Genomic DNA, 25,359 nt, shown 5'->3' on the forward strand with positions numbered 1-25,359 from the left:
GGGAGAACAATGATGGAGGTGGAGGGGGGCTGCATTATACCCTATGAGGGGGCTTTGTTATACTTTGAAGGGGCTACATTATATTCTGTTGTGTGGTTGCATTATATTCTGTGTGGGGGCAGCATTATTCTCTCAGGGGGCTACATCATACTATATGAGTGGGGCTGCATTATGCCCTATGAGGGGGCTACAGTATATTCTATGGGGGGCTGCCTTATGAGGGGGTTGCATTATACCATATGAGGCTGCTACATTATATTTTATGAGGGGGTTGCATTATATTTTGTGGGGTGCTGCATTATACACTATAAGGAGGGCTGCATTATATTTTATGAGGGGGGCTACCCCAACCCCTGCTACATAATTAAGATGTGTACTACCTTATATTATACTCTGATATTAGCGCATTTTACCACACAATTGGTGGTCTTGTAATTATTTCTATGCAGCTACATAGTGGGCCCCAAAAATGATTTTCTCTGGTGGGCCCAAGGTGCTCCAGTCCGACGCTGATAGCAAATCAGCAATTCTGCTACATACAGGCGATAGGATCATCGCTTGTATGTAGCAGAGCTCGGATTATGGCAGCTTCTAGTCTCCCATGGAGACTATTGAAGCATGCCAAAAGTTAAAAAAAAAAAAAAAAAAAAAATTTTTAAAATATAATAATGAAAGTTCAAGTCAATCCCCCTTTTCGCCCCATTCAAAATAGAGCAAAAAAAAAAATCACATACCCATATTTGGTATCGCCATGTTCAGAATCGCCCGATCTATCAATAGAAAAAAGAATTAACCCGATCGCTAAACAACGTAAAGAGAAAAAAGTCAAAATGCCAGAATTACGTTTTTTGGTTGCCGCAACATTGCATTTAAATGCAATAACGGGCTATTAAAAGATCATATCTGCACCAAAAAGGTATAACTAAAAACGTCAGCTCGGCACGCAAAAAATACGCCCTCACTCAAGCCGAGATCATGAAAAATGAAGATGCTACGGGTATCGGAAAATGGTGTAATTTATTTTTTTTTTTAACAAACTTTGGAATTTTTTTTTTCAACGCTTAAATAAAAAAGAACCTAGACATGTTTATCACAAAACTCAAGATAAAAAGCGGACGGCACCGCTGTTACCGTGTGACTTCAAATGATGTGCGGCATGCAGAAGTCCAGCAGCTGGGAATCTCGGGTGCCAGACCTGGAAACAGTCAATCCTAGGAATCCATGCAAAGAGAAGAGGTCGCACTCATCGAGATTAAAGTTTCACTGATTTATTGACATATCATGAACATGTCAAGTCGGGGGAGTGACATAAGGAGTGCAAGGAAGGCTGACAACGGCCGTTTCGCGCTGCTCGAGCGCTTCAACGGGTCAAACAGTGGGGGGAAGTGCCGGGCTCATATGGAAATCACATTACTCCGTACCTCCTCCCTCCACAGCTGCTGTCTAAGTGACATTAGTGAATTAAAAACATGCTGAGATGCATTACAATATACAAAAAGCATAAATACAACTTACTGCACAAGCAGAAAAATGGTTACATCGAGAGATAATAAATTACAATGCATGTTCATATATCGAACTGTGAGTATATTAATAGTTCAATAATAGTGAGACAGTTTGGTCTCTGGACACATATGACTGTAGATGTCTTCCATAAGGAAAAAAATAGTAGTTTTCGACATATGAAAATAACAGTAGTCTTCGATATATGAACATGCTTTGTAATTTATTATCTCTCGATGTAACCATTTTTCTGCTTGTGCAGTAAGTTGTATTTATGCTTTTTGTATATTGTAATGCATCTCAGCATGTTTTTAATTCACTAATGTCACTTAGCAGCTGTGGAGGGAGGAGGTACGGAGTGATGTGATTTCCATATGAACCCGGCACTTCCCCCCACTGTTTGACCCGTTGAAGCGCTCGAGCAGCGCGAAACGGCCGTTGTCAGCCTTCCTTGCACTCCTTATGTCACGCCCCCGACTTGACATGTTCATGATATGTCAATAAATCAGTGAAACTTTAATCTCGATGAGTGCGACCTCTTCTCTTTGCATGGATTCCTAGACATGTTTATGTCTGAACTCGTAATGGCAGCTCCGTTTTAGCATTTAGTGAAAATAGTAAAAAATCAAAACAAAAAACAAGTGTGGGATTGCACTTTTTTTGCAATTTTTCAACGCACTTGGAATTTTTTTCTTCTGTTTTCCAGTACACGATTATGTTACAACCAATGGTGTCGTTCAAAAGTACAACTTGTCCTGCAAAAAACAAGCCCTCACATGGCCATATTGACCAGAAACTAAAAAAAAGTTATGGCTCTGGGAAGAAGGGGAGCAAAAAACCCAGAAAATACCTCCGGTCATGAAGGGGTTAATTTTAATATTGGTAAATTTGATGACCGATCCAACTTGAGGGTATAAATATAGGATTGGAGAATACAATTGCAAATTGCTCTACACCTCCACCCTTCCAGTTTATTAGTATATAGTGAAAACACACAGACACACGGTCACTCGCATAAAATTGTGTTTGCGGTGACAAATAGCTCTCTCTGTATTTCCATATATCTCTATGGTCCTTTTCAGATCCACAGTGATTGTATTACCTAGCTATGGGATTTCAGACCTTTGATTGCTCTGTCTTGACTTGAAATAACCACGTTTCTATAAGTCTCTGAGTGAGATATTAATTTGACTACATGATTTAACAAGTTTATATTGCCATATCTTAATCTCCGCTTTCCCTATACCAGGGGTCCCCAACCTGTAGCTCGGGAGCCACATGTGGCTCGCCATCCCATGAATTGTGGCTCGCAACTGTCTGCCAGCTTGGTCATTAGCTCCCGGTCTAGCAAACAGGTATGAGGAGCACATCTCAAAATGGTGAATTGTATGAGTAGCCCTGCACAGAAGAGCAGATCTGGATGCACATATACTGTTCTTAGTGGTTTAGAGATGATTTAGGTATGGTACGCTGGACGATGGTACTACCTATTAGAGGAGGTTCTTGAAGCTGGATGCGACAGTGTGTTGGGAGTCCTTGATGGAAGAATACCTTGAATGGGGGTATTGCGGGAACCCCTGGATCTCGGTGTGCTTCTTTGGAGTGATTTATGTGGAAAAGCTTTGGTTATGATTATACCTGTAATGGGGGCTTTGGTTGACACTACTTTGTGGGGGGCGGGAGCTGGATGTGGCTCGTGACCCTCTCTCTAAGCTGAATGTGGCTTTCAAGGTAAGAAAGGTTGGGGACCACTGTCCTGTACGCTTGTAAATCCTTCCCCTTTTTTTTTTTTTTCTCTTGATTGGTTACTTTACATAAAACATAAGGAGGTTCTCCTCCTGGTTTAAAAATATAAGCTTTTTAGAATTGTTTACTAGAGGGGAAGAAGGCACACTTGCCGAAACACGCGTAGGGGTTGTGGCAACGCAGGTTCTGGGGTATTTATACATCATTTATAATGGTCTCTCTGCCCTGTTGCTTTCTAACTGGTGATTTTCCAAGTTACTTTTTGTTCCTTAACACTGTGGGACTTATCTATAGTATGGTTCTTACCTGTGCTATATATTAACATATGCTATTTCACATGGGCATTGTGATACCTTTCATTTTACTTCTTACCTGCGGTTCCACCTGCGTTGGTAGTTATTGTCTAATAATCCTTTTTGCTATATACTTTTTTATCATTTTCTAATAAAGTGTTATACTTTTTAATATGTTTGGTTCTTGTGGTGCATTTTTTCTCTATATATTTTATGTGATTTAACAAATCTATAATGCCATATCTCTATGCTTTCCCTAAACGGTTGTCCCTTATTCCCTTCTTTTTTTTTTTCTTCTCTTGATATGTTTTATGTGAAGGAACCAAAGGGGGTTCTCCTGGTTTAAAATTATAAGCTTTTTAGAATTTTATGTTTACTAGAGGGGAATGCTTTTGGAGGTAGCAATCTTATAAATCAATATTGACCTTTTGAAGACCTGATCCAATTGCACAAAGCTGTTCCTGGATTAATGCCCCTCATCAGTGCAATGTAGGAGACTGGTAAACAGGGTGAGAAGCCTTCATTGGAGAGTTGAAGTTACTGGTTTGTCTTTATGTTCAAGTCATGTGAAAAGCTTCTTAAAGGGAACCTGTCACCCCACCCCCCACCCAGGCCAGAGGTCCCGCCCCGCAGTCTCTTCTGATTTATTCACACTGCGGGGCTGGGAATCTTGGGCATGCGCAGTAGTTCTCTGCGGCTCTGCCTCAAATCCCTCCGCCTCTTTCCTACTGTGCAGCGTCATAGGAGGAATTGTCAGCACATCCCTAATTGACAATTAGGCGCGATAGCTCAGACATCATGTGATGTCAGAGGATGGGCAGCGCTAACTGCGCACTCCCAAGAAAAGATATTACAGCGCAGGCCCAAGGAATTGAAATGAACGCTAAGGAGGCGTTGCCAAATTAAAAAGGAGGACATGACTGATGGATGTGAGGCGTCTGTGTCCGAGGGGGAAAGACCTGCCCCCCCGGTCAAGCTTCTGGTATGTCAGACAAAAACGCTTATTTATGCAGTGGAAGGGACGCCAAATGAAAGAGCCACCTTGACAGAATGCAGCATTTAGTGCTGCACAAGGTGGCTCTTTTACTTAAAAACGCCTGGGGGGGGGGGTTGACCGGTTCCCTTTTAAAGTGTAAATATTAACTTATTGGATATTTTTAATAGGTGGCTCTAGAGACCATGCTCTCTTCCTCTGTGATGAGACCATTTGTATGTTATTTTTCATGGAGTATTACATGGTCTACAAGTCTACCCATGCCATTTTGGTGCTGTTCTTCATGAGAACCTTTACACCTTACTGGGGAGCCCTTTAGTCATAACCTCTATCAATTTGCTTTACCAGAGAGTGGCTTCAAAGAGCTTCAGTCTCCCAAGGATCTGACATCTGTGGCTTACATGGAGAACCCACTCATAATAATTGCACAGTGTTTGTAGTGCTCAAATCCTACTCATAGGAGATGATGGTGATTACAGTCTCTTGTCTTACAGTAAAGATGATGTCTCGAAAGACCTTTCTGAAAGAGGAGGGTGAGGAGGAAGAAGTGCGATTACTTGATACTATGGGAAATGAAAATGTACATCAATCCAGTATATCTCACCATTATGCCAGCAAGGTAAGAAAAAAATTAGAAAACACAGATATAGCTAATCATAATTTTTCCCCTTCATTCTACTAGCCCATATACTAACACTCATGTTTTACTATCTCATCTTTTACTAATAGAGCAGGATATCTATATATATAATTGCCTTAAATTGTCCGTCATCCACTTCCATCTGGATGTTCCCGAATCCCACAATCCACCGCGCCGGCTGGAAGTATGCCGACCAACATATTGGAATAACCAAGTGATGGGTATTTCAATATGGCACCTGCTGGTGGTACCAGGCCCTACCCCAGTACCACCAGGGGGACACCGCCGGTATCCCCCACCTCCGATGGACCACTGCCGCTGCTGGACCCGCCACCGACAGACCCCCCCCGCCGGACCCGCCGCTGCCTGCCCACCCACCTCGTCACAACCGGCAGGAAAGACCGTGGCCGCAAGCCACGGTCTCTTCTGCCGGCTGACCCCCACCAGGACCCCCCCGCTGCTGGACCTGCCTCCGCTGAACCACTGTCGCCGCTGGCCACGCCGCTGCCTGTCCACTATGTATAATATATATATATATATATATATATATATATATATATATATATATATATATATATATATATATATATATATATATATAATGTTCCACACTGCCTGTGGACGGGGGTTACTCACTTTGCAGGTCTTGGAGGTAAACACTGGCACACTCAGGGTTAAAACGAGTCCATTCGGTTTATTTTCTCCATAAACCATTGAAACCTGAACAAAAGGCAAACAGTCTTACAGCAACACAAAAACAGTCCTTGGCTGGGCTTGGTTCCCTCAGGTCCTGTGCACACACAGGCCAGGGCAATGTCCAGAGCAGAGCTCTATCTGCAGCCGCAGACACAGGAAGGCTTCTCCTTCCTTAGAACACAGACCACTTCTGTAGTGTCCCACCTGGACACATGGAAGTCTGTCCACACTCTGACAGACTCCCTCACACTCACTCACATGTGCTAAACACCTCAATTACATAGCCCTGTAACCACACCCATAGGTGAGGTATGGCTCACATGAGCTGGTCACATGGTTAGGACCTCACTACATGTCCTGAACATACACATATCTTCAGGCAAAATGGGGTACACTATAGACAAAATACTCCGGGTTGCATCACAGGGAGCATCCATCCATGTGTCATGTTCCTCCCATTAACCACGCGACCACCCTTCACACCACAATGTGTACGTACTCACACACACACACACACACACACACACATACTCACGTGCACATGTAGGAGGAGGAGTCCCCACTGTGTATCCGGGCTGGAACCAAGGGGGCCGTCACCAAGGTTCCTAGGGAGACTGTTTCCGGGGGACACAATTGGGGGACGGACCGCAGAGACTTCTAGAAAGGTTGGGGGAGGAGCTACTATAAAAGGGGCTGAGGACACCAGCAGGAGTCAGTCGACGCAGCAGGAGAGGAGAAGAGAGAAAGCTAGAGGGTGCCAGAACCAGAGCAAGGAGAGCAGAGCAGCGACGGGAGAAACAGAAAGGAGACTCACCGCTAACTGAAGGGAGATGGCACCAAGCCGTCCAGCGGAGAGACACAGCCTGGCTCCGCCCCATGGGTGTGGCCTGTCCGCTCCTGCCCGTGGCAGCCGACGCCCTACTCCACCCCGCGGGTGCGGCCCGTCCGACTCCACCCCACAGGTGCGGCCTGTCTGCTGTGGCCCCTGCAGCTCGGCTGTGTCCCGCGGCTGCGGCCTACACCGTCCGGACCCCGGGCAACGCCGTCCGGACCCCGGGCAATGCCGTCCCACCTCAACCGGGAGGTGCGACGCAGAGGAACTCTTCCGGGGCCTGCTGTGCCCCCAATTCGCTGGGGCATAGGAACGCCCAAAGTCTCCGCCAAATCTTCGTCGACTGGGCCCAGCGGCTGATACGCCGAAGCATCATCGACCATCGCTCTGCCGGACGTCAGAGAGGATAAGTGACACGTTGTAGTTAACATTCTGGACCCGTAGTCGGCCATACCGCGGCCCTATAGTGACCGGTCTTTGCCGGGTTAGTTGTGTTTGTGTTATCAGTGTATTCTTGTGTTGATCTCTGCGAGGATAACTGCTGTTAACTTGTTTGGTTGCTCGAGATGGCCCCTATAGGTATAATATATATATCTCCAACCAGGAATTAATCTGCACAGCAAGAAAATGCATTCATTGTGCACATGCCTGTGTGAACTGCTGCCTAAGAGTGCGTGCAGTATAAGAAGTTCTCCATAGACTGGGGTGCCACTCCAAAGCAATAGGGACAACAACTTCACCAAAAAAGAAATACAGATGGCACTCACCGGTTAAAATCTTCTTTATTTCTTTAAAACATCGGCATAGGGAGGATGGGAGCAGGAGTGGAGATGACGACAGCTGTTTCGCCCTGCAGTGGTGCTTCTACTAGTCTCAGAGGGGAGTGAGCCCAGTCTCACCTCTTAACAGAGGGAGACAATCAAACCCCACCCCCACTGCTTTAACACATATGCAGCAATTATCAGTGACCGTTAAAATATTTTAGAAAAACAAATAAAAAAACCACATATACAATCATGAAAGCTTATTATAGGAAAACAGACATATCCAATCGCTCATTTAGACCAGCAGATTCTTGTGCCCGAGTGCGCATGATCCATATGGCCTCTCTTTTCAATTGAAGTTTATGTAAATCTCCCCCTTGCACTGGAAGAGACACCCTTTCCAGGCCAGCAAAAGAAAGTACCTCTGGATTTCCTCCATGAGATTCCCTGACATGCTCAATTAGGCGTGGGACACCTTTTACCTGATCCAACCGAATTATAATGCTCCCTAAATCTCACATATAGGGGGCGAATGGTCTTACCGATGTAAAAAGCTTTACCACAACATAAAACAACATAAACCACGTGAGTTGTTTTGCAGGTGATAAAATCCTTAACAACATGAGACACTCCCCCGATGCACAGTGTTCTATCTACAATATGGTAACTACAGAATGGACAATGTCCACACTTAAAATTACCATGTGGAACAGTCTTGCTTAACCAATTACTTCGTTGCTTCACCATCCGTTTTTTTACTACATCACCCAAAATGTGCCAGTTCCTGCGAATGGCAGATCGTATAACCCCATCCATAGGATGCAGAGGAATTATGTGATAGGTTCCGTTGTAGGGGCTATCACATAATCTCGGGGTCGGAGGAGATTTGGGAAGATGAGGGCTCCACGTCCACCTCCAGTCATGATACAAAAAAATACTATTTCTCCTCGGAGGATATGGAGGAATTAGTTTCCATGGTAAGAAATACCATGGGATTGGAGGAGGAGGAGGTTAGGCTCTCAGTCCAGGATGAGATGTTTGGAGGGTTGAAACCCAGAGGTAGAAAGGGTTTCCCAGTTCATGAGGTTATACAGGATTTAATAGCTCAGGAGTGGTCCTCCCCCGAGAAAGCACTTACGGTGCCCTCTGAGCTACAAAATCGGTTCCCCCTAGAGGGAGAGAGTTCCATTGGAGAGATCCCTAAAATAGACGTCCAGGTGTCTAAAGTCACTAAGAAGACGTCTTTGCCCTTTGAGGATGCCTCCCAATTGAAGGATCCGATGGATCGCAAAATAGAGAGCCCTCTTAAAAAGTCCTGGGAAGCCTCTACGAACCTGCTGAAAGCAAATATTGCATCCACCTGCGTAGCCAGATCGTTGTTTTTCTGGCTACGTACGTTGGAAGACCACCTGTCGGGGGGCACTCCAAGGGAGGAAATCTTAGACTCCCTGTCGATCCTCCAAAAGGCAACAGGCTATTTAGCTGACGCTTCAGGAGAAACGGTACGGGTGGCAGCAAGGTCCCTAGTCCTCTCAAACTTGGCCAGGAGAGCCTTGTGGCTGAAGTCATGGGGAGGCGACATCACTTCCAAGATGAAACTCTGTGCCATCCCCTTCCAGGGACACCACGTGTTCGGGCCGGTCCTCGATGACATCCTTGAGAAGGCTTCTGACAAGAAAAAGTCACTGCCGGAACAGAAACCCGCCAAAAGGCGTTTTTTTTTCGTCCCTCAAGGGAACAGACTTCTGAAAGGGCTTTCAGAGGGAAGGGCAAAACGGGTCAATGGAGCTACCCGAAAGGGGGTAAAGGAAGAAACATCCTTGTGCCCCAACAGCAGCAGCTCCCGGAAAAGCCGTGACTCCCGGGTAGGGGGTCGACTCACAGTTTATCGCCCAATGGCAGGCCACGACCTCGAACCAGTGGGTCCTGCACACTATTCAGTTTGGGCTAAAACGAGTTCGAGCACCCCCCCGCATGCCCTAAGGATTACCCCAGCGCAGTCCTCAAGTCTGCAAAAAGTTCTGTGGCTTCAGATAGAAGAACTGCTACGGGAACAAGTGGTCTCATATGTACCTCCACAAGAGGAGGACAGGGGACATTATTCTCGCCTGTTCCTGATAAAGAAACCCTCAGGAAAGCACAGGCTCATTATAAATCTAAAACCCCTGAACCACTTCATCAAGTATCGAAGGTTCAAGATGGAGTCAGTAAGATCAGCGATTCCTCTTATTGGACGAGACTGGCAGATGGCGACAACAGACCTAAGGGATGCGTATTACCACGCACCCATTCATCCGGACCACCGGAAGTTTCTGAGGTTTGCGGTCACCCACAACCGAGGAATCAGCCACCTTCAGTACAACGCCCTGCCGTTTGGGGTATCCCCAGCACCAAGTGTGTTCACGAAAATCATGAAAGAGGCAGTCATCTTCATTCGGCTTCAGGGGATATGCATTGTACCGTATCTGCTGATCGTCGCCCCATCAATACACCGACTGAACCAGGACGTATCAAGAACCCTACAGATTCTGGAAACTCTAGGGTGGATACCAAATCTCCAGAAGTCGGCCCTCTGTCCTTCCCCGAGGAAAAAATTCTAGGGATTCTCTTGGATTCAGAGAAGAGGACGTCCTTTCTTCCCGAAGATCGTCAAAAAGACCTGCGGCAGAAAATAATCCGGTTCAGAGACCAAAGGGCGCCGACGCTAAGGGACGCCATGTCCATCCTGGGTTCTCTGACAGCGTGCATTCAGGCGGTATCCTGGGCACAAGCTCACACGCGAGTCCTCCAGTCGTATGTCCTGATAAATATGAAGAAATATCCAAACAACCTGTCAAAAAGTGTTCTACTTGTAAAATCGACCCTCTGGTGGTGGCTGAGCTACCGAAACCTGAGGCGAGGAGTAAGCTGGGATCAGCTTCCTCTAAGAATACTATGCACCGATGCCAGACTGAAGGGCTGGGGGGCTGTGGTCGAAGATTCATATTTCCAAGGGCAGTGGCCCCAGAACGTAAGGGCCGGATCTTCAAACCTAAGGGAGCTGACAGCGGTGGAAGAGTCACTGAAGGCCGCAGCAGCCCTTGTCAAGAACCATCATGTTCGGATATACTCTGATAACGTGACCACGGTGGCATACCTCAGGCATCAAGGGGGCACAAGGTACGCCAGCCTAAAGAAAGTAGCAGCAAGGATCTTCTTCTGGGCAGAGAAGCACCTGTTATCCATTTCCGCGGTACACCTGAAGGGGTCGGAAAACATCCAGGCAGACTTCCTGAGCAGGAAGGACATCCATCCAGGAGAATGGTGTCTGATCCAAGAGGTGTTCCAGGCTCTAGCCTCAAGATGGGGGAACCAGAAGTCGACCTGTTCGCGAATGCACAAAATACAAAGGCTGCGACCTACTTCTCCCTCAGTCCCGTACGGAGCCCAGGGGACGGATGCATTTGCCCATCTGTTGTGAGTTCATTTTCCCCTTCACCATTGAGGTCTGATGAACTCCCTCTTCTGGTGAAGGAAGGTAGTGAGGCTGATTACCAAGCACCTGAGCAGGATGATGACTGGGTGACGGGAATTGCTGACTGGATATAAGGCAGCCGACGCCCTTCTGCCTTGCTGGTGATTTCTCTGAGGGATTCTAGGAGACCAGTCTGATTCCTGCTCCTCAAAAGCTAAGTTTTCTGCTCTGCTTTTTGCATTTGTGTTTTGGTTTTGTTTTGCATTGTTTTTCTGGATTTCTGCCATTCCCTGCGGGGGTGAGCTGAATTCCTTTTTGCTCTGTCTTCAGAAAATACCTGAGTACTGATTGTCTTTTTGAAGCCTAGCGTCTTCAGGGACTTTTTCCCGATCAGTCTGTTGGCTCTTGTTTTGATAGGGTTTTTGCGGATTGCAGACAGCAGCTTTTCTATCCTGTCCTATTTAGTTAGCTTGGGCCCCATCATTTTCTCAGCCTATCTTTCTATCTGTGTGAGTGTTTTTTCATCTTGCTAAACCGTCATTATATGTTGGGGGCTGCCTATTGCTTTGGGGTCTGCTCTGGGGCAGTTTAGATTTCCCTTTCTGTCTTTAGGCTATTTAGTTCTCCGGCTGTGATCAAGGGGGCTAGGGCACCGTAGGAACCCCCCACGGCTACTGCTAGCTGTTTTTGATGGGTTCAGGGGTCTGCAATCCGATAGCTGCCAACTTCTCTGGTTTTCTGGACTTGGCTAGTATTTCTGTTTTTGCCTCCTACGGTGACTCATTCATAACAGAATCACCAGCCATACCGCAGATCCTAGGGTACTCAATAGCAGGAAAGAATTGTAAAAAAAAAAAAGTGTGTATATTTTTTCCTCTATATCTCTGAGGCCGTAGGGGGAATTTTTTTTTTCTCTCAATGGAGATAAAGCAATTGTCTGATCGTGTGGAGCAGCTTGCTGCAGAAGTGCGGGGAATTTCACATGCTGCTGAACCAAAGATCCCTACTCCTGATGTGTTTTTTGGGGATCGGTCTAAATTTTTGAATTTCAAAAATAATTGTAAATTATTTTTTGCCTTGAAGCCTAACTCGTCAGGGAGCTCCGCGCAGCAGGTTAAAATTGTCATCTCTTTGCTGCGTGGCGATCCCCAGGATTGGGCATTTTCTTTGAAACCAGATGATCCTATTCTGACTAATGTGAACGCATTTTTTCAAGCCTTGGGGTTGTTGTATGACGAACCTAATGCTATTGATCAGGCTGAAAAGACCCTGTTGGCATTGAGCCAGGGTCGAGATTCTGCAGAATTGTACTGTCAAAAATTCCGAAAGTGGGCGGTCCTTACTACCTGGAATGATAATGCCTTGGCAGCTCTCTTTCGGAAGGGTTTGTCAGAAGCCGTAAAAGATACTATGGTGGGATTTCCTGTTCCCTCTGGTCTTGACGATTCTATGTCATTAGCCATTCAGGTTGATCGGCGTTTACGTGAACGCAGAACTGCACGAGAGGTGTTGCCACCTGTTGAACAAGTGTCTGAACCTCTGCAATGTGATAGTTTTGTCCAGGGAGCAACGTCAGGAGTTCAGAAGGCGTAATAAGCTGTGTTTTTTTTGTGGAGATGCCTCGCATATTATTTCTGTCTGTCCTAAACGAGAGAAACGTTTTGCACACACGTTTTCTGTGGGTGGTGTTCAACCTAAGTTTCTTCTGGCAATTACTCTGATCTGCTGCCTGTCCACATTTTCCGCCAAGGCTTTTGTGGATTCGGGAGCAGCCCTGAACCTAATGGACTTGGATTTTGCTAAACGTTGTGGATTTCCTATGACACCTCTGCGGACGCCTATCCCTTTGAGGGGGATTGATGCTACTCCTTTGGTGAAAAATAAACCTCAGTTATGGACCCAGGTGGTAATGCGGGTCGCCCCAGACCATCAAGAAAATTGCAGATTTTTGGTGTTGCATAATTTGCATGATACCATTGTTCTGGGGTTTCCCTGGTTGCAAATTCATAATCCAGTTTTGGATTGGAAATCTGTGTCTGTGGCGAGTTGGGGTTGTCGGTGTGCCCTTAGTGAGGCTCCGGTTTTTTCCACCTCTCCTCAGTCGCATGATGTTCCTGACTATTTGGCGGACTTTTATGATGTATTTAGTGAGAATGAGTCTGCGTCTTTGCCTCCTCATAGGAGTTATGACTGTGCAATTGAACTGAGCCCGGGGTGTAAATTTCCCAAGGGTCGGCTCTTCAATTTATCTGTACCCGAGCACGAGGCTATGCGATCCTATATTAAGTAGGCGTTGGAGAAGGGTCATATTAGACCATCCTCTTCACCCTTAGGTGCTGGGTTTTTTTTTCGTGGCCAAAAAGGATGGTTCATTAAGGCCTTGTATTGATTATTGTGCCCTCAACAAAATTACTATTAAATATCAGTATCCGTTACCCCTGTTTTCGGATCTATTCTCCAGAGTTAAAGGTGCTTGCTGGTTTACCAAGCTTGACCTCAGGGGGGGCGTATAATCTTATCCGCATTAATCATGGGGATGAATGGAAGACGGCGTTTAATACTCCGGAGGGACATTTTGAGTACCTGGTGATGCCTTTTGGGCTCACTAATGCCCCTTCTGTCTTCCAGTGCTTCATGAACGACATTTTCCGAGACTTTGTGGATAAATTTTTGATTATCTATCTGGATGATATTTTGATCTTCTCCAAGGAATGGGATTCTCATGTGGAACATGGTCGGACTGTGTTCCGGATCTTGAGGGAGAATTCCCTGTATGTCAAAGGATCGAAATGCCTTTTTAGGGTACAGAGGATTTCTTTTTTGGGATTTATTTTGTCCCCGTCAACTATTGAAATGGACCCAGCCAAGGTACTGGCCATTTACGATTGGGTTCAGCCCACTTCTTTGAAGGCCCTCCAGAAGTTTTTGGGTTTTGCTAATTTTTATCGGACATTTATAGCAAAATTTTCTAGTATTGCCAAGCCATTGACTTATCTGACTAAGAAGGGTGCTGATGTGTTGAATTGGTCTCCGGAGGCTGTTTCTTCCTTTCAGGAGCTGAAGCGAAGATTCACTTCTGTCCCGGTTTTGCGGCAACCTGATGTCTCACTCCCGTTCCAGGTAGAGGTGGACGCTTCTGAGATTGGTGCAGGAGCTGTTTTGTCCCAAATGGATCCTGTAACATCTAAAATGAATCCCTGTGCTTTCTTTTCCCGAAAGTTCTCCCCATCTGAACGTAACTATGATGTGGGGAATCGGGAACTGTTAGCCATGAAATGGGCATTTGAGGAGTGGAGACATTGGTTGGAGGGAGCTAAACATCAAGTCATGGTCCTCACTGACCACAAGAATTTGATTTACCTGGAGTCGGCCAAACGCTTGAACCCTAGACAGGCTAGGTGGGCCTTGTTTTTTACACGTTTTGATTTTGTGGTCTCTTTTCTTCCTGGCACTAAGAATGTCAAGGCTGACGCTCTCTCTAGGAGCTTCTTTGCTGATTCTCCTGTGGTGACCAAGCCTGCTACCATCTTAGGCGCAGGGGTAGTTCTTTCTGCCATCTCGCCCGATTTGAGACGTGCTCTGGAAGAGTTCCAGGAGGACAAACCAGAGCGTTGTCCCAGTGGAAAGTTGTATGTTCCTGACCAGTGGAAGGAAGAGAGTGATGTCTGAAGTTCATTGCTCTGCATTGGCTGGTCATCCAGGTATTTTTGGTACTAGAGATCTGGTGAGTCGGTCTTTTTGGTGGCCCACCTTGTCTCATGATGTCAGGAATTTTGTGCAGTCCTGTGGGACTTGCTCTCGGTCTAAACCTTTTTCTCGCTCTAGTGGGTTGTTGATGCCTTTGCCGGTCCCCAGGAGGCCATGGACCCATATTTCAATGGATTTCATCTCTGATATGCCTGTCTCTCAGAGAATGACTGTTATTTGGGTGATTTGTGATAGGTTCTCTAAGATGGTTCATCTTGTACCACTCCCTAAGTTGCCATCTTCCTCTGAGTTGGTGCCCCTGTTTTTGCAACAGGTGGTTCGCTTGCATGGGATTCCTGAGAACATTGTATCTGACAGAGGAGTTCAGTTTGTGTCTAGATTTTGGAGGACTTTCTGTTCCAAGCTGGGAATTCAGTTGTCCTTCTCCTCTGCTTTTCACCCTCAGACCAATGGGCAGACGGAGAGAACAAACCAGACCTTGGAGTCGTATTTGAGATGTTTTATTTCCGTTGATCAGGATGATTGGGTTTCATTTTTGCCCTTGGCCGAATTTGCTTTAAATAATAGAGCTAGTTCTGCCAGTTTGATGTCACCTTTTTTTTGTAACTTTGGGTTTCAGCCTCGATTTTCTTCAGGGCAGGTGGAGCCTTCTGCCTGCCCAGGTGTTGACACTGTGGTGGAGAGAATGCACCAGATCTGGGACCAAGTGGTGGATAAGTTATCTCTCTCCCAGGAAAAGGCCCAGCGGTTTTCCAACCGACATAGGACCATTGGTCCCCAGTTTAAGGTTGGTGATATGGTTTGGTTATCATCAAAAAATATCGCTATGAAGGTGGCTTTTCCTAAGTTTAAGCCTAGATTTATTGGACCTTACAAGATTTTGGAGATTATTAATCCGGTCTCTTTTCGGTTGGCTCTTCCTGTCACATTTAAAATCCATAATGTGTTTCATAAGTCCTTGTTGAAGATGTTTGTTGAACCAGTAGTTCCTGGGGTGGCACCTCCGGACCCTGTATTGGTTGAAGGTAACATTGAATATGAGGTAGAGAAGATACTGGATTCCCGTCTGGCTAGACGGAGACTCCAGTATTTGGTTAAGTGGAAGGGTTATGGTCAGGAGGATAATTCCTGGGTCTCTGCCTCTGATATTCATGCCAAAAGATTGGTGCATGCCTTTCATCGGGCTCACCCTGATCGCCCTGGTGGCATGGATGAGGGTTCGGTAACCCCTCCTCAAGGGGGAGGAACTGTTTTGAGTTCATTTTCCCCTTCACCATTGAGGTCTGATGAACTCCCTCTTCTGGTGAAGGAAGGTAGTGAGGCTGATTACCAAGCACCTGAGCAGGATGATGATGACTGGGTGACGAGAATTGCTGACTGGATATAAGGCAGCCGACGCCCTTCTGCCTTGCTGGTGATTTCTCTGAGGGATTCTAGGAGACCAGTCTGATTCCTGCTCCTCAAAAGCTAAGTTTTCTGCTCTGCTTTTTGCACTTGTGTTTTGGTTTTGTTTTGCCTTGTTTTTCTGGATTTCTGCCATTCCCTGCGGGGGTGAGCTGAATTCCTTTTTGCTCTGTCTTCAGAAAATACCTGAGTACTGATTTAGTCTTTTTGAAGCCTAGCGTCTTCAGGGCCTTTTTCCCGATCAGTCTGTTGGCTCTTGTTTTGATAGGGTTTTTGCGGATTGCAGATAGCAGCTTTTCTATCCTGTCCTATTTAGTTAGCTTGGGCCCCATCATTTGCTCAGCCTATCTTTCTATCTGTGTGAGTGTTTTTTCATCTTGCTTCACCGTCATTATATGTTGGGGGCTGCCTATTGCTTTGGGGTCTGCTCTGGGGCAGTTTAGATTTCCCTTTCTGTCTTTAGGCTATTTAGTTCTCCGGCTGTGATCGAGGGGTCTAGGGCACCGTAGGAACCTCCCCACGGCTACTGCTAGTTGTTTTTGATAGGTTCAGGGGTCTGCAATCCGATAGCTGCCAACTTCTCTGGTTTTCTGGACTTAGCTAGTATTTCTGTTTTTGCCTCCTACGGTGACTCATTCATAACATCCATCCATGGGTCTTCAGACTGGCCTACGCCTTTCCACCAATCCCGATGCTGGCAAAAACCCTACAAAAGATCAGGGCAGACGGAGTCAAGATGATCCTGGTGGCTCCCATGTGGCCAGGACGAAGCTGGTACAGCGCTCTGTTGGACATGGCCCAAGAAGGTCCCTTGCTATTACCCCAGAAGACCGACCGACCTTTTTCAGGGTCCGTTGCTGCACCCGGACGCAGCCAAGCTATCCCTAGCAGCCTGGTTATTGAAGCCAACATTTTGAAGGCCAAAGGGTTGTCGGATGAGGTAATCCGGACCCTTCAAAAGAGTAGAAAGCCGATCACGAATGCAATTTACGGCAAAATATGGAAAAGATTGTCCTCCTGGTGCCTCCCGAGGGTCCCTGACCCCGCCTATCCAAATATTGCCCATATACTAGACTTCCTACAGAAAGGGTTAGATCTAGGGCTTACTCCGAGTACGTTAAAGGTACAGGTATCTGCTCTAAGTACCTTTTTTGACCAAGACCTAGCCAAACACCGCTGGGTCAAGCTGTTCATGATAGCAGCAGGCAGGATTCGCCCTTTGCTCCCTAGCAGGGTTCCCCCCTGGGATCTTAATTTAGTGCTTAATAGCCTAACACAAGCCCCGTTTGAGCCCCTGTCAGAAGTTCCATTAAAAATGCTCACACTCAAAACAGTGTTTCTTGTGGCGATCACATCGGCTAGACGGGTGGGGGAGCTACAGGCCCTTTCGGTACAGGAGGCTTATCTCCTACTTAATTCAGACAGTATAGTGCTATGCCTAGACCCCTCCTTTATGCCCAAGGTGGTGTCAGACTTTCATAGAAGCCAGGATATCGTGTTGCCCTCATTTTGCCCAAATCCTTCTAACCCGAAGGAAGCGAAATTTCATACCCTGGATGTCCACAGGGTAGTTCTCCGTTACCGCGAAGTAACCAAGGACTGGAGAATCGATCAGAACCTGTTCCTTCAGTATTCAGGAAGAAATAAAGGGAAGAAGGCGGCAAAGAACACGATAGCGGGCTGGAGCAAGCAGTCCATCTCTCTGGCATATTCTGCAAGACATCTCTCTCCTCCAGAATCGTTAAAGGCCCACTCCACTCGATCAGTCGGCACATCCTGGGCAGCAAGGGGAAATACGTCTTTGGAGCAGATATGCAGAGCAGCCACCTGGTCCTCTGTGCACACCTTTACTAGACACTATAGACTGGATTTCAATAGGGATCTGACGTTTGGCAGACGCATCTTGCAAGCCGTAGTCCCTCCCTAAAAAGTTAACGTTGGCATGACTCCAAGGTGGCTGTCGTGTAAGGTGACTAGTGAAAATAGAATTAGACTTACCGGTAATTCGGTTTCTAAGAACCTACCACGACAGCACTAATTTCCCTCCCTATATAATATGTTTACCTGATGATTCCTGCTCTACTGGCGGTAACTATTCATGCTAGTATGTTCAGAAAAAACACTGAGGTAGCAGGAAGGGGAGGGTTATTTAACCTCTTTGTGTTCCTGTCCCCTATTAGGGCGGGGAAACAACCTCCAAGGTGGCTGTCGTGGAAGGTTCCTAGAAACCAAATTACCAGTAAGTCTAATTCTATTTTCTCAGTGCCAAAGGTAGAGTTGATGATAAAAGGTCACATGCAAAAGGTAGGTAAATTCCAGGATAATCACCTCTGATGTAGTCCAAATAATGGCGGGCGATGCTCCGGCCGAAAGCAATCGCCCTGTTCACCCGATGCTATGCCGCCCATTAGTAGCGGGACATGCGACGGGGGACGTGGTTGGAGCCGGCAAGGTACAGGACCTTGCGTGACGTCACAGTCACGTGTTGAGTCACGTGATCGGCTTAGAAAAAACTGACAGGACCAACAACCAATCCTACGCGTTTCGGAGGCTTACTGCTTCCTTCTTCAGGGATGTTTCCTGTCGTTGAGGTGACACATATATACCCAGCCCGTGTAATGGAACAATCCTATTTATTAAAAGCAAATAATTCAATTTCGCTATTTAAGCCATTTGGTATGAGCGTGTTCATTTTAAATATCCACTCACTTTCCACTCTTGACATCTGTTCAATAAAATTACCTTTTCTTCAGCTTTTTTTGACTGTCTTAATGCCGCTTACCGTAATGCCCCTAATAGAGCCTCCATGATGTGTAAAAAAGTGATTAGAAAGGGGATGACCAGTAAATTTGTTAATAATATTGCGAAGATGCTCAGCAATTTGTACCCGCATTGGACGAATAGTCCTTCCAATATACAGTTTACCGCATAGACAGGTTACCCCATAGATAACCCCTTTAGTGTTGCAATTAATAAAATCAGTTATTCTATTCTCAATACCTTTATTAGTGATCGTCTTTTATTTATTTATATTTAATTTCTTACATGGTCCACATTTTTTACATGGGAAAAAAACGCTTAACGAGTTTAGTTCACCACTATTTATCCTGTTTAAAATTCTTGGAATTGAAGGTGCAATCATATTTCCAAGATTATTTGCCTCCCGAAACACAAATCTGGGGTGCGCAGGCAGTGATTCACCAATAATTTTGTCATTTTGTAAAATATTCCAATGTTTGCTGACAATATTTCTAATAATCCTAACATTGGAATTATATTGTAAAATGATCGGAGTTTCATCTTGGACAAAAAAAATCGTGCGCTCTTTTATGGGGTCCAATAGTTGGTCTCTTGGTATTTTCCTAACTATCTCTGTGTTTTTTTCCAACGATTTTACATCATATCCTTTATGCTTAAACTTAATATTCATGGACTCTGCTTCTTTCTCAAAATCTTGCTGGCTAGAGCAATTTCTATGAGCTCTTATGAGCTGACTCTTAGGGACATTAAGAAGCCATTTCGGAAGATGGCAACTATCTAGAGAAATAAAATTGTTCGAGTCCGTGGGTTTGTGGTATACTTGAGTCTGGATAGTGTTCTCCTCAATAAAAATCCTCAAATCTAAAAAATTCTCTATCTATATTTCTTTTCTCTTACACATGTTCATCACCGTCCCCTATCAGTATGTCTTTGGAATGTGGGAGGAAACCCACGCAAACACGGGGAGAACATACAAACTCCTTGATGTTGTCCTTGGTGGGATTCGAACCCAGGTCGCCAGCGCTGCAAGGCTGCAGCGCTAACCACTGAGCCACCGTGCTGCCCGTAATGTTACATCTCAAAGTTCCTCCCGTCTCCCGCCTGGTCACTGCATCCTGCGTACCTGCGATTACTACACACACGTACTCGCATGCACTCACATGCGCGCACACACGTACTCACATGCGCGCACATATGTACGCGCGCACACGTCCTCACATATGCGCGCGCACGTACTCACATATGCGCGTGCGCACACAAGTACTCACATATGCGCGCGTGCGCACACACGTACTCACATATGCGCGCGTGCGCGCACACGTACTCACATATGCGCGCACACGTACTCACATATGCGCGCACACGTACTCACATATGCGCGCACACGTACTCACATATGCGCGCACACGTACTCACATATGCGCGCACACGTTCTCACATATGCGCGCACACGTACTGACATATGCGCGCACACGTACTGACATATGCGCGCACACGTACTGACATATGCGCGCACACGTACTGACATATGCGCGCACACGTACTGACATATGCGCGCACACGTACTGACATATGCGCGCACACGTACTCACATATGCGCGCACACGTACTCACATATGCGCGCACACGTACTCACATATGCGCGCACGCACACACGTACTCACATATGCGCGCACGCACACACGTACTCACATATGCGCACGCACACACGTACTCACATATGCGCGCGCGCACGTACTCACATGCGCGCACGTACTCACATATGCGCGCGCGCACGTACTCACATATGCGCGCGCGCGCACGCACTCACATATGCGCGCGCACGTACTCACATATGCGCGCGTGCGCACTCACATATGCGCGCGTGCGCACACACGTACTCACATATGCGCGCACACGTACTCACATATGCGCGCACACGTACTCACATATGCGCGCACACGTACTCACATATGCGCGCACACGTTCTCACATATGCGCGCACACGTACTCACATATGCGCGCACACGTACTCACATATGCGCGCACACGTACTCACATATGCGCGCACACGTACTCACATATGCGCGCACACGTACTCACATATGCGCGCACACGTACTCACATATGCGCGCACACGTTCTCACATATGCGCGCACACGTACTGACATATGCGCGCACACGTACTGACATATGCGCGCACACGTACTGACATATGCGCGCACACGTACTGACATATGCGCGCACACGTACTGACATATGCGCGCACACGTACTGACATATGCGCGCACACGTACTGACATATGCGCGCACACGTACTGACATATGCGCGCACACGTACTCAGATATGCGCGCGCGCACGTACTCACATATGCGCGCGCGCACGTACTCACATATGCGCGCGCGCACGTACTCACATATGCGCGCGCGCACGTACTCACATATGCGCGCGCGCACGTACTCACATATGCGCGCGCGCACGTACTCACATATGCGCGCGCGCACAAGTACTCACATTCGCGCGCACACACGTACTCACATATGCGCGCGTGCGCACACACGTACTCACATATGCGCGCGTGCGCACACACGTACTCACATATGCGCGCGTGCGCACACACGTACTCACATATGCGCGCGTGCGCACACACGTACTCACATATGCGCGCGTGCGCACACACGTACTCACATATGCGCGCGTGCGCACACACGTACTCACATATGCGCGCGTGCGCACACACGTACTCACATATGCGCGCGTGCGCACACACGTACTCACATATGCGCGCACACACGTACTCACATATGCGCGCACACACGTACTCACATATGCGCGCACACGTACTCACATATGCGCGCGCGCGCACACGTACTCACATATGCGCGCGCGCGCACAAGTACTCACATATGCGCGCGCGCACAAGTACTCACATATGCGCGCGCGCACAAGTACTCACATATGCGCGCGTGCGCACACACGTACTCACATATGCGCGCGTGCGCACACACGTACTCACATATGCGCGCGCACACGTACTCACATATGCGCGCGCACACGTACTCACATATGCGCGCACACGTACTCACATATGCGCGCACACGTACTCACATATGCGCGCACACGTACTCACATATGCGCGCACACACGTACTCACATATGCGCGCGAGCACACACACACACACACACGTACTCGCATGCGCGCGCACACACACACGTACTCACATGTACAGACACACGTTCTCACACACACACACACACACACAAAAAGGAGAGGGAAAGAGCATGTACAAACCAGGGATCACCAGACTGAAGTAAAGTGAGAAAATTAATTCTTTATTGTAACACTGCACAACACACTGAAACATTAAAAAACATTACAAATGCCCAAAGGCCATAAGAAAAATACAGAGACCCACAATAGCGTTACAAAGACCCCTGCCCAGACCCACCGCTAAAAGGGACAATGAAGAATACAAACAAATAACCCTATAATCATAAGAAAATAACTTAGTTAATGGAATCAAGAATGCCACAAGTTCTATTAAATATATATGGACCAATGCTGCATATATTACAAGGCTGAAGGAAAAAAGGCAGTGGGGGAAAAACCCACTGCTGTATGCAGAGTCAAAGGTGCAGATCTAGAGTGCAGGGAAAAAAGGAGATTTTGTAACGCCCAATACAACCTGAACCTAGGCAATGGAACCATGCACCCAGACCAAGTAGCACATCTAGCTAGGGCAGCATCTGAACCAAATGATCAAAAAAGCGGTGAGAAAGGCAAGGGCCCACAGATGCCCGACGCGTTACGCCAGGTGACCTGGCTTCATGTTACAATAAAGAATTAATTTTCTCACTTTACTTCAGTCTGGTGATCCCTGGTTTGTACATGCTCTTTCCCTCTCCTTTTTGTGGCTGTGACAGCACGGAAGTGGGTGGACAGGCAGCTCCGAGACACACACACACACACACACACACACACTTCCCTCCCGATGCGATAGCATCGGGCACACCTCTAGTTATGTATAAAAGTGAACTGAACTGTTTAGCCATGCCAAAGGTGCTCTGAACGCCAGTGCTTGATTTGAACAGTCTTTTTATGCTGACAGACTACCTTTTGATGTTCCAAAAATTCTTCCTACACAAGTAGAGCCACCTACGCAAGTTGTTAGAAAGTTGTCTCCTTCTCTGTCCAGCTCCAAATGTAAAATACAGTTCTCAGAATGAAGAGGGGAGCAGCGAAGCTTTGAGCAGAACCTCTTGCTAAAGCTTCTGTTTTGTCTCCTTTTATGAAGTTCGATTATCCTTAGAGAATTTATTTTCTCTGGTTGCATTCTCCTGTGTAATAGAAAATTGTCCTACAAACATTTACTTTTAATCACAAAGTATATTGAATTACTAGTAGTTGCATCACAAAGAAGCAGAAGAGGGCAACATGACCCTACGCTCGTACAGAAAAGAAGGTTACTGTCACAGTTCCACCACTCAAGGGACGCTGTGAATTGCTGCTCTGCCACCCTATGGGATCGAGAGCTTGCTGAGCTGTCAGGATTGTGAGTGACAGCTCTACCTCCCAATATGAGGAAGAGGTGTGAGTATTGTGATTGACAGCTCAGTCGTCTTATCTGGCTGTGTCTGTGGGATTTCCTCCAGGTGTCATCTATTCTGGGTGATTACAGGGCTAATTAGCACTCTAACAATTGTCCTACCATTGCCAATTGTAGCCTTGGTCTAGTGATGTGTGTTTGCTTGCTTGGTACTTTTAGTTGTATTCTGATCTCCGTTATGGCACCTTGAATCTTTTTCCATCCGTTTGACTTGTCCCTTTGTCTTTGATCCGCTACCTTCCTGCTTCTCTAATCTTGGACTGTTTCCTCATTTAAGCTTTTGTCTTTTCCCCTTGTCTATTACATGCCTTCATGGTACTGACCCCAGACTTCTTGACTATCCTGCCTCCCGGTAAGTCTGTGAGTAGTAACTAGCATCACAGTTCTCTTGTATAAAAGGTGCATAACGTAGGGTAAAATAAATTATTACATGGGTAATCCAATTAACGACATATGACGTTAACAGTGTAGTTTATTATCGACTCGTTTCAAATAATACTGTAAATGATAAATGCACTGTTACCCTCACATGAACTTTATTTTTGGGGGGGTGATACACATCCAGAGTGAAGGATACCCGCATCTCTAATTAGTCAAATATTATGTATGTTGGAGCTGCCAACCTGTGGATCTACAGGAGCTGGAAACGCTTACTATGAAAATCTTATAAGTGTTGTCTCACACAACTGCATCAGGTGAGCAGTACTATTTCACTTTCAGTGCTGCTGTCTGGATAATACCCTATTGTGCTCATATGTTCCACAGCCATTTCTCATTACAAAACTAATGGCATTTTCTTGAAAGTTTAGTATGTAAAATGCCATTAAAATCAATCCATCTTTTCCAATACCCAGAACCATGAAACTCTGCCAGCATTCTAACGTAGTCTTCCGTGTTGAATCACTTTGCAGTTCCTTCTTGTGCCAACTGCCGCATTCACAAGTTCAATTGTCATGTATGTGTACTATCCGTTAAAAGTCGTAGCGCACAGACACATTACAAACAATCTTATTTTTTGGCAGACTAATGGTCCACAAAAAAAACAGAGCACGAAACACATAATGGAGTTTGGTCTGATTTGCAGATAAAACTTGTCCATTCAAGTGAATTATTTTGCAAAAAATTAAATGGATCGTATATGGGCTAGCTTTGTTGCAGTCTGAACACTAATTAAATTTGTCGCTTTCTTTTTTCTTAGGCCTGTTTCACACTTCCGTTTTTTCAAATCCGTCAAAATCCGTTGTTTTCCGTAAAAAAACGGATCCGCCATTTTTTGCAGGATCCGTTTTTTTTGTCCCATAGACTTCCATTACGGTTACCGCGGATCCGTCAAAAAAACGGATCCGTTTTTAAAAAAACGGATCCGTTTGCATCAGTTTCCGTCAAAAAAACGGAAACGGATCCGTTTGGCGGACACAAAAACGGAAGTGTGAAACAGGCCTTACCATTACGTTCCATATCGGTAAGGGGTTAAAGGATACAGCTGAACCGCTCAGATTTATATATTCTAAATGTTCTTTTTTGTCATTATTGGTCTTTCTAACCGTAGATATACAGTGCATTGCGAAAGTATTCGGCCCCTTGGAACTTTTCAACCTTTTCCCACATATCATGCTTCAAACATAAAGATACCAAATGTAAATTTTTGGTGTAGAATCAACAACAAGTGGGACACAATCTTGAAATTTATTGGTCATTTTAAACTTTTGTGGAAATTCAAAAACTGAAAAGTGGGGCGTCCAATATTATTTGGCCCCTTTAACTTAATACTTTGTTGCGCCACCTTTTGCTGCGATTACAGCTGCAAGTCGCTTGGGGTATGTCTCTATCAGTTTTGTACATCGAGAGACTGAAATTCTTGCCCATTCTTCCTTGGCAAACAGCTCGAGCTCAGTGAGGTTTGATGGAGATTATTCTGACTCTTCCTGTTGGCTGTAAATCCCAAGTGTTTTAACTATCAGCTTCTTACATAATTGTA

The 25,359-nt window shown here is 46.2% G+C and overlaps 1 protein-coding gene across 2 annotated transcripts in view; it reads left to right on the forward strand.

The window, feature by feature from the left end:
* ATP7B (ATPase copper transporting beta) overlaps positions 1-25,359 on the forward strand; it is a 150,432-nt gene that overhangs the window by 39,965 nt on the left and 85,108 nt on the right. For both annotated transcript variants that reach the window (XM_073583303.1, XM_073583304.1), the window contains exon 2: positions 5,031-5,155. In XM_073583303.1, the coding sequence (XP_073439404.1) occupies positions 5,031-5,155 (125 nt within the window). The remainder of the gene's footprint in view (positions 1-5,030; positions 5,156-25,359) is intronic.

The sequence above is a fragment of the Dendrobates tinctorius genome, unplaced genomic scaffold (assembly GCF_039654945.1).
Source record: "Dendrobates tinctorius isolate UK_male_01 unplaced genomic scaffold, ASM3965494v1 ptg000075l, whole genome shotgun sequence".
In the NCBI taxonomy this organism is placed as follows: domain Eukaryota; kingdom Metazoa; phylum Chordata; class Amphibia; order Anura; family Dendrobatidae; genus Dendrobates; species Dendrobates tinctorius.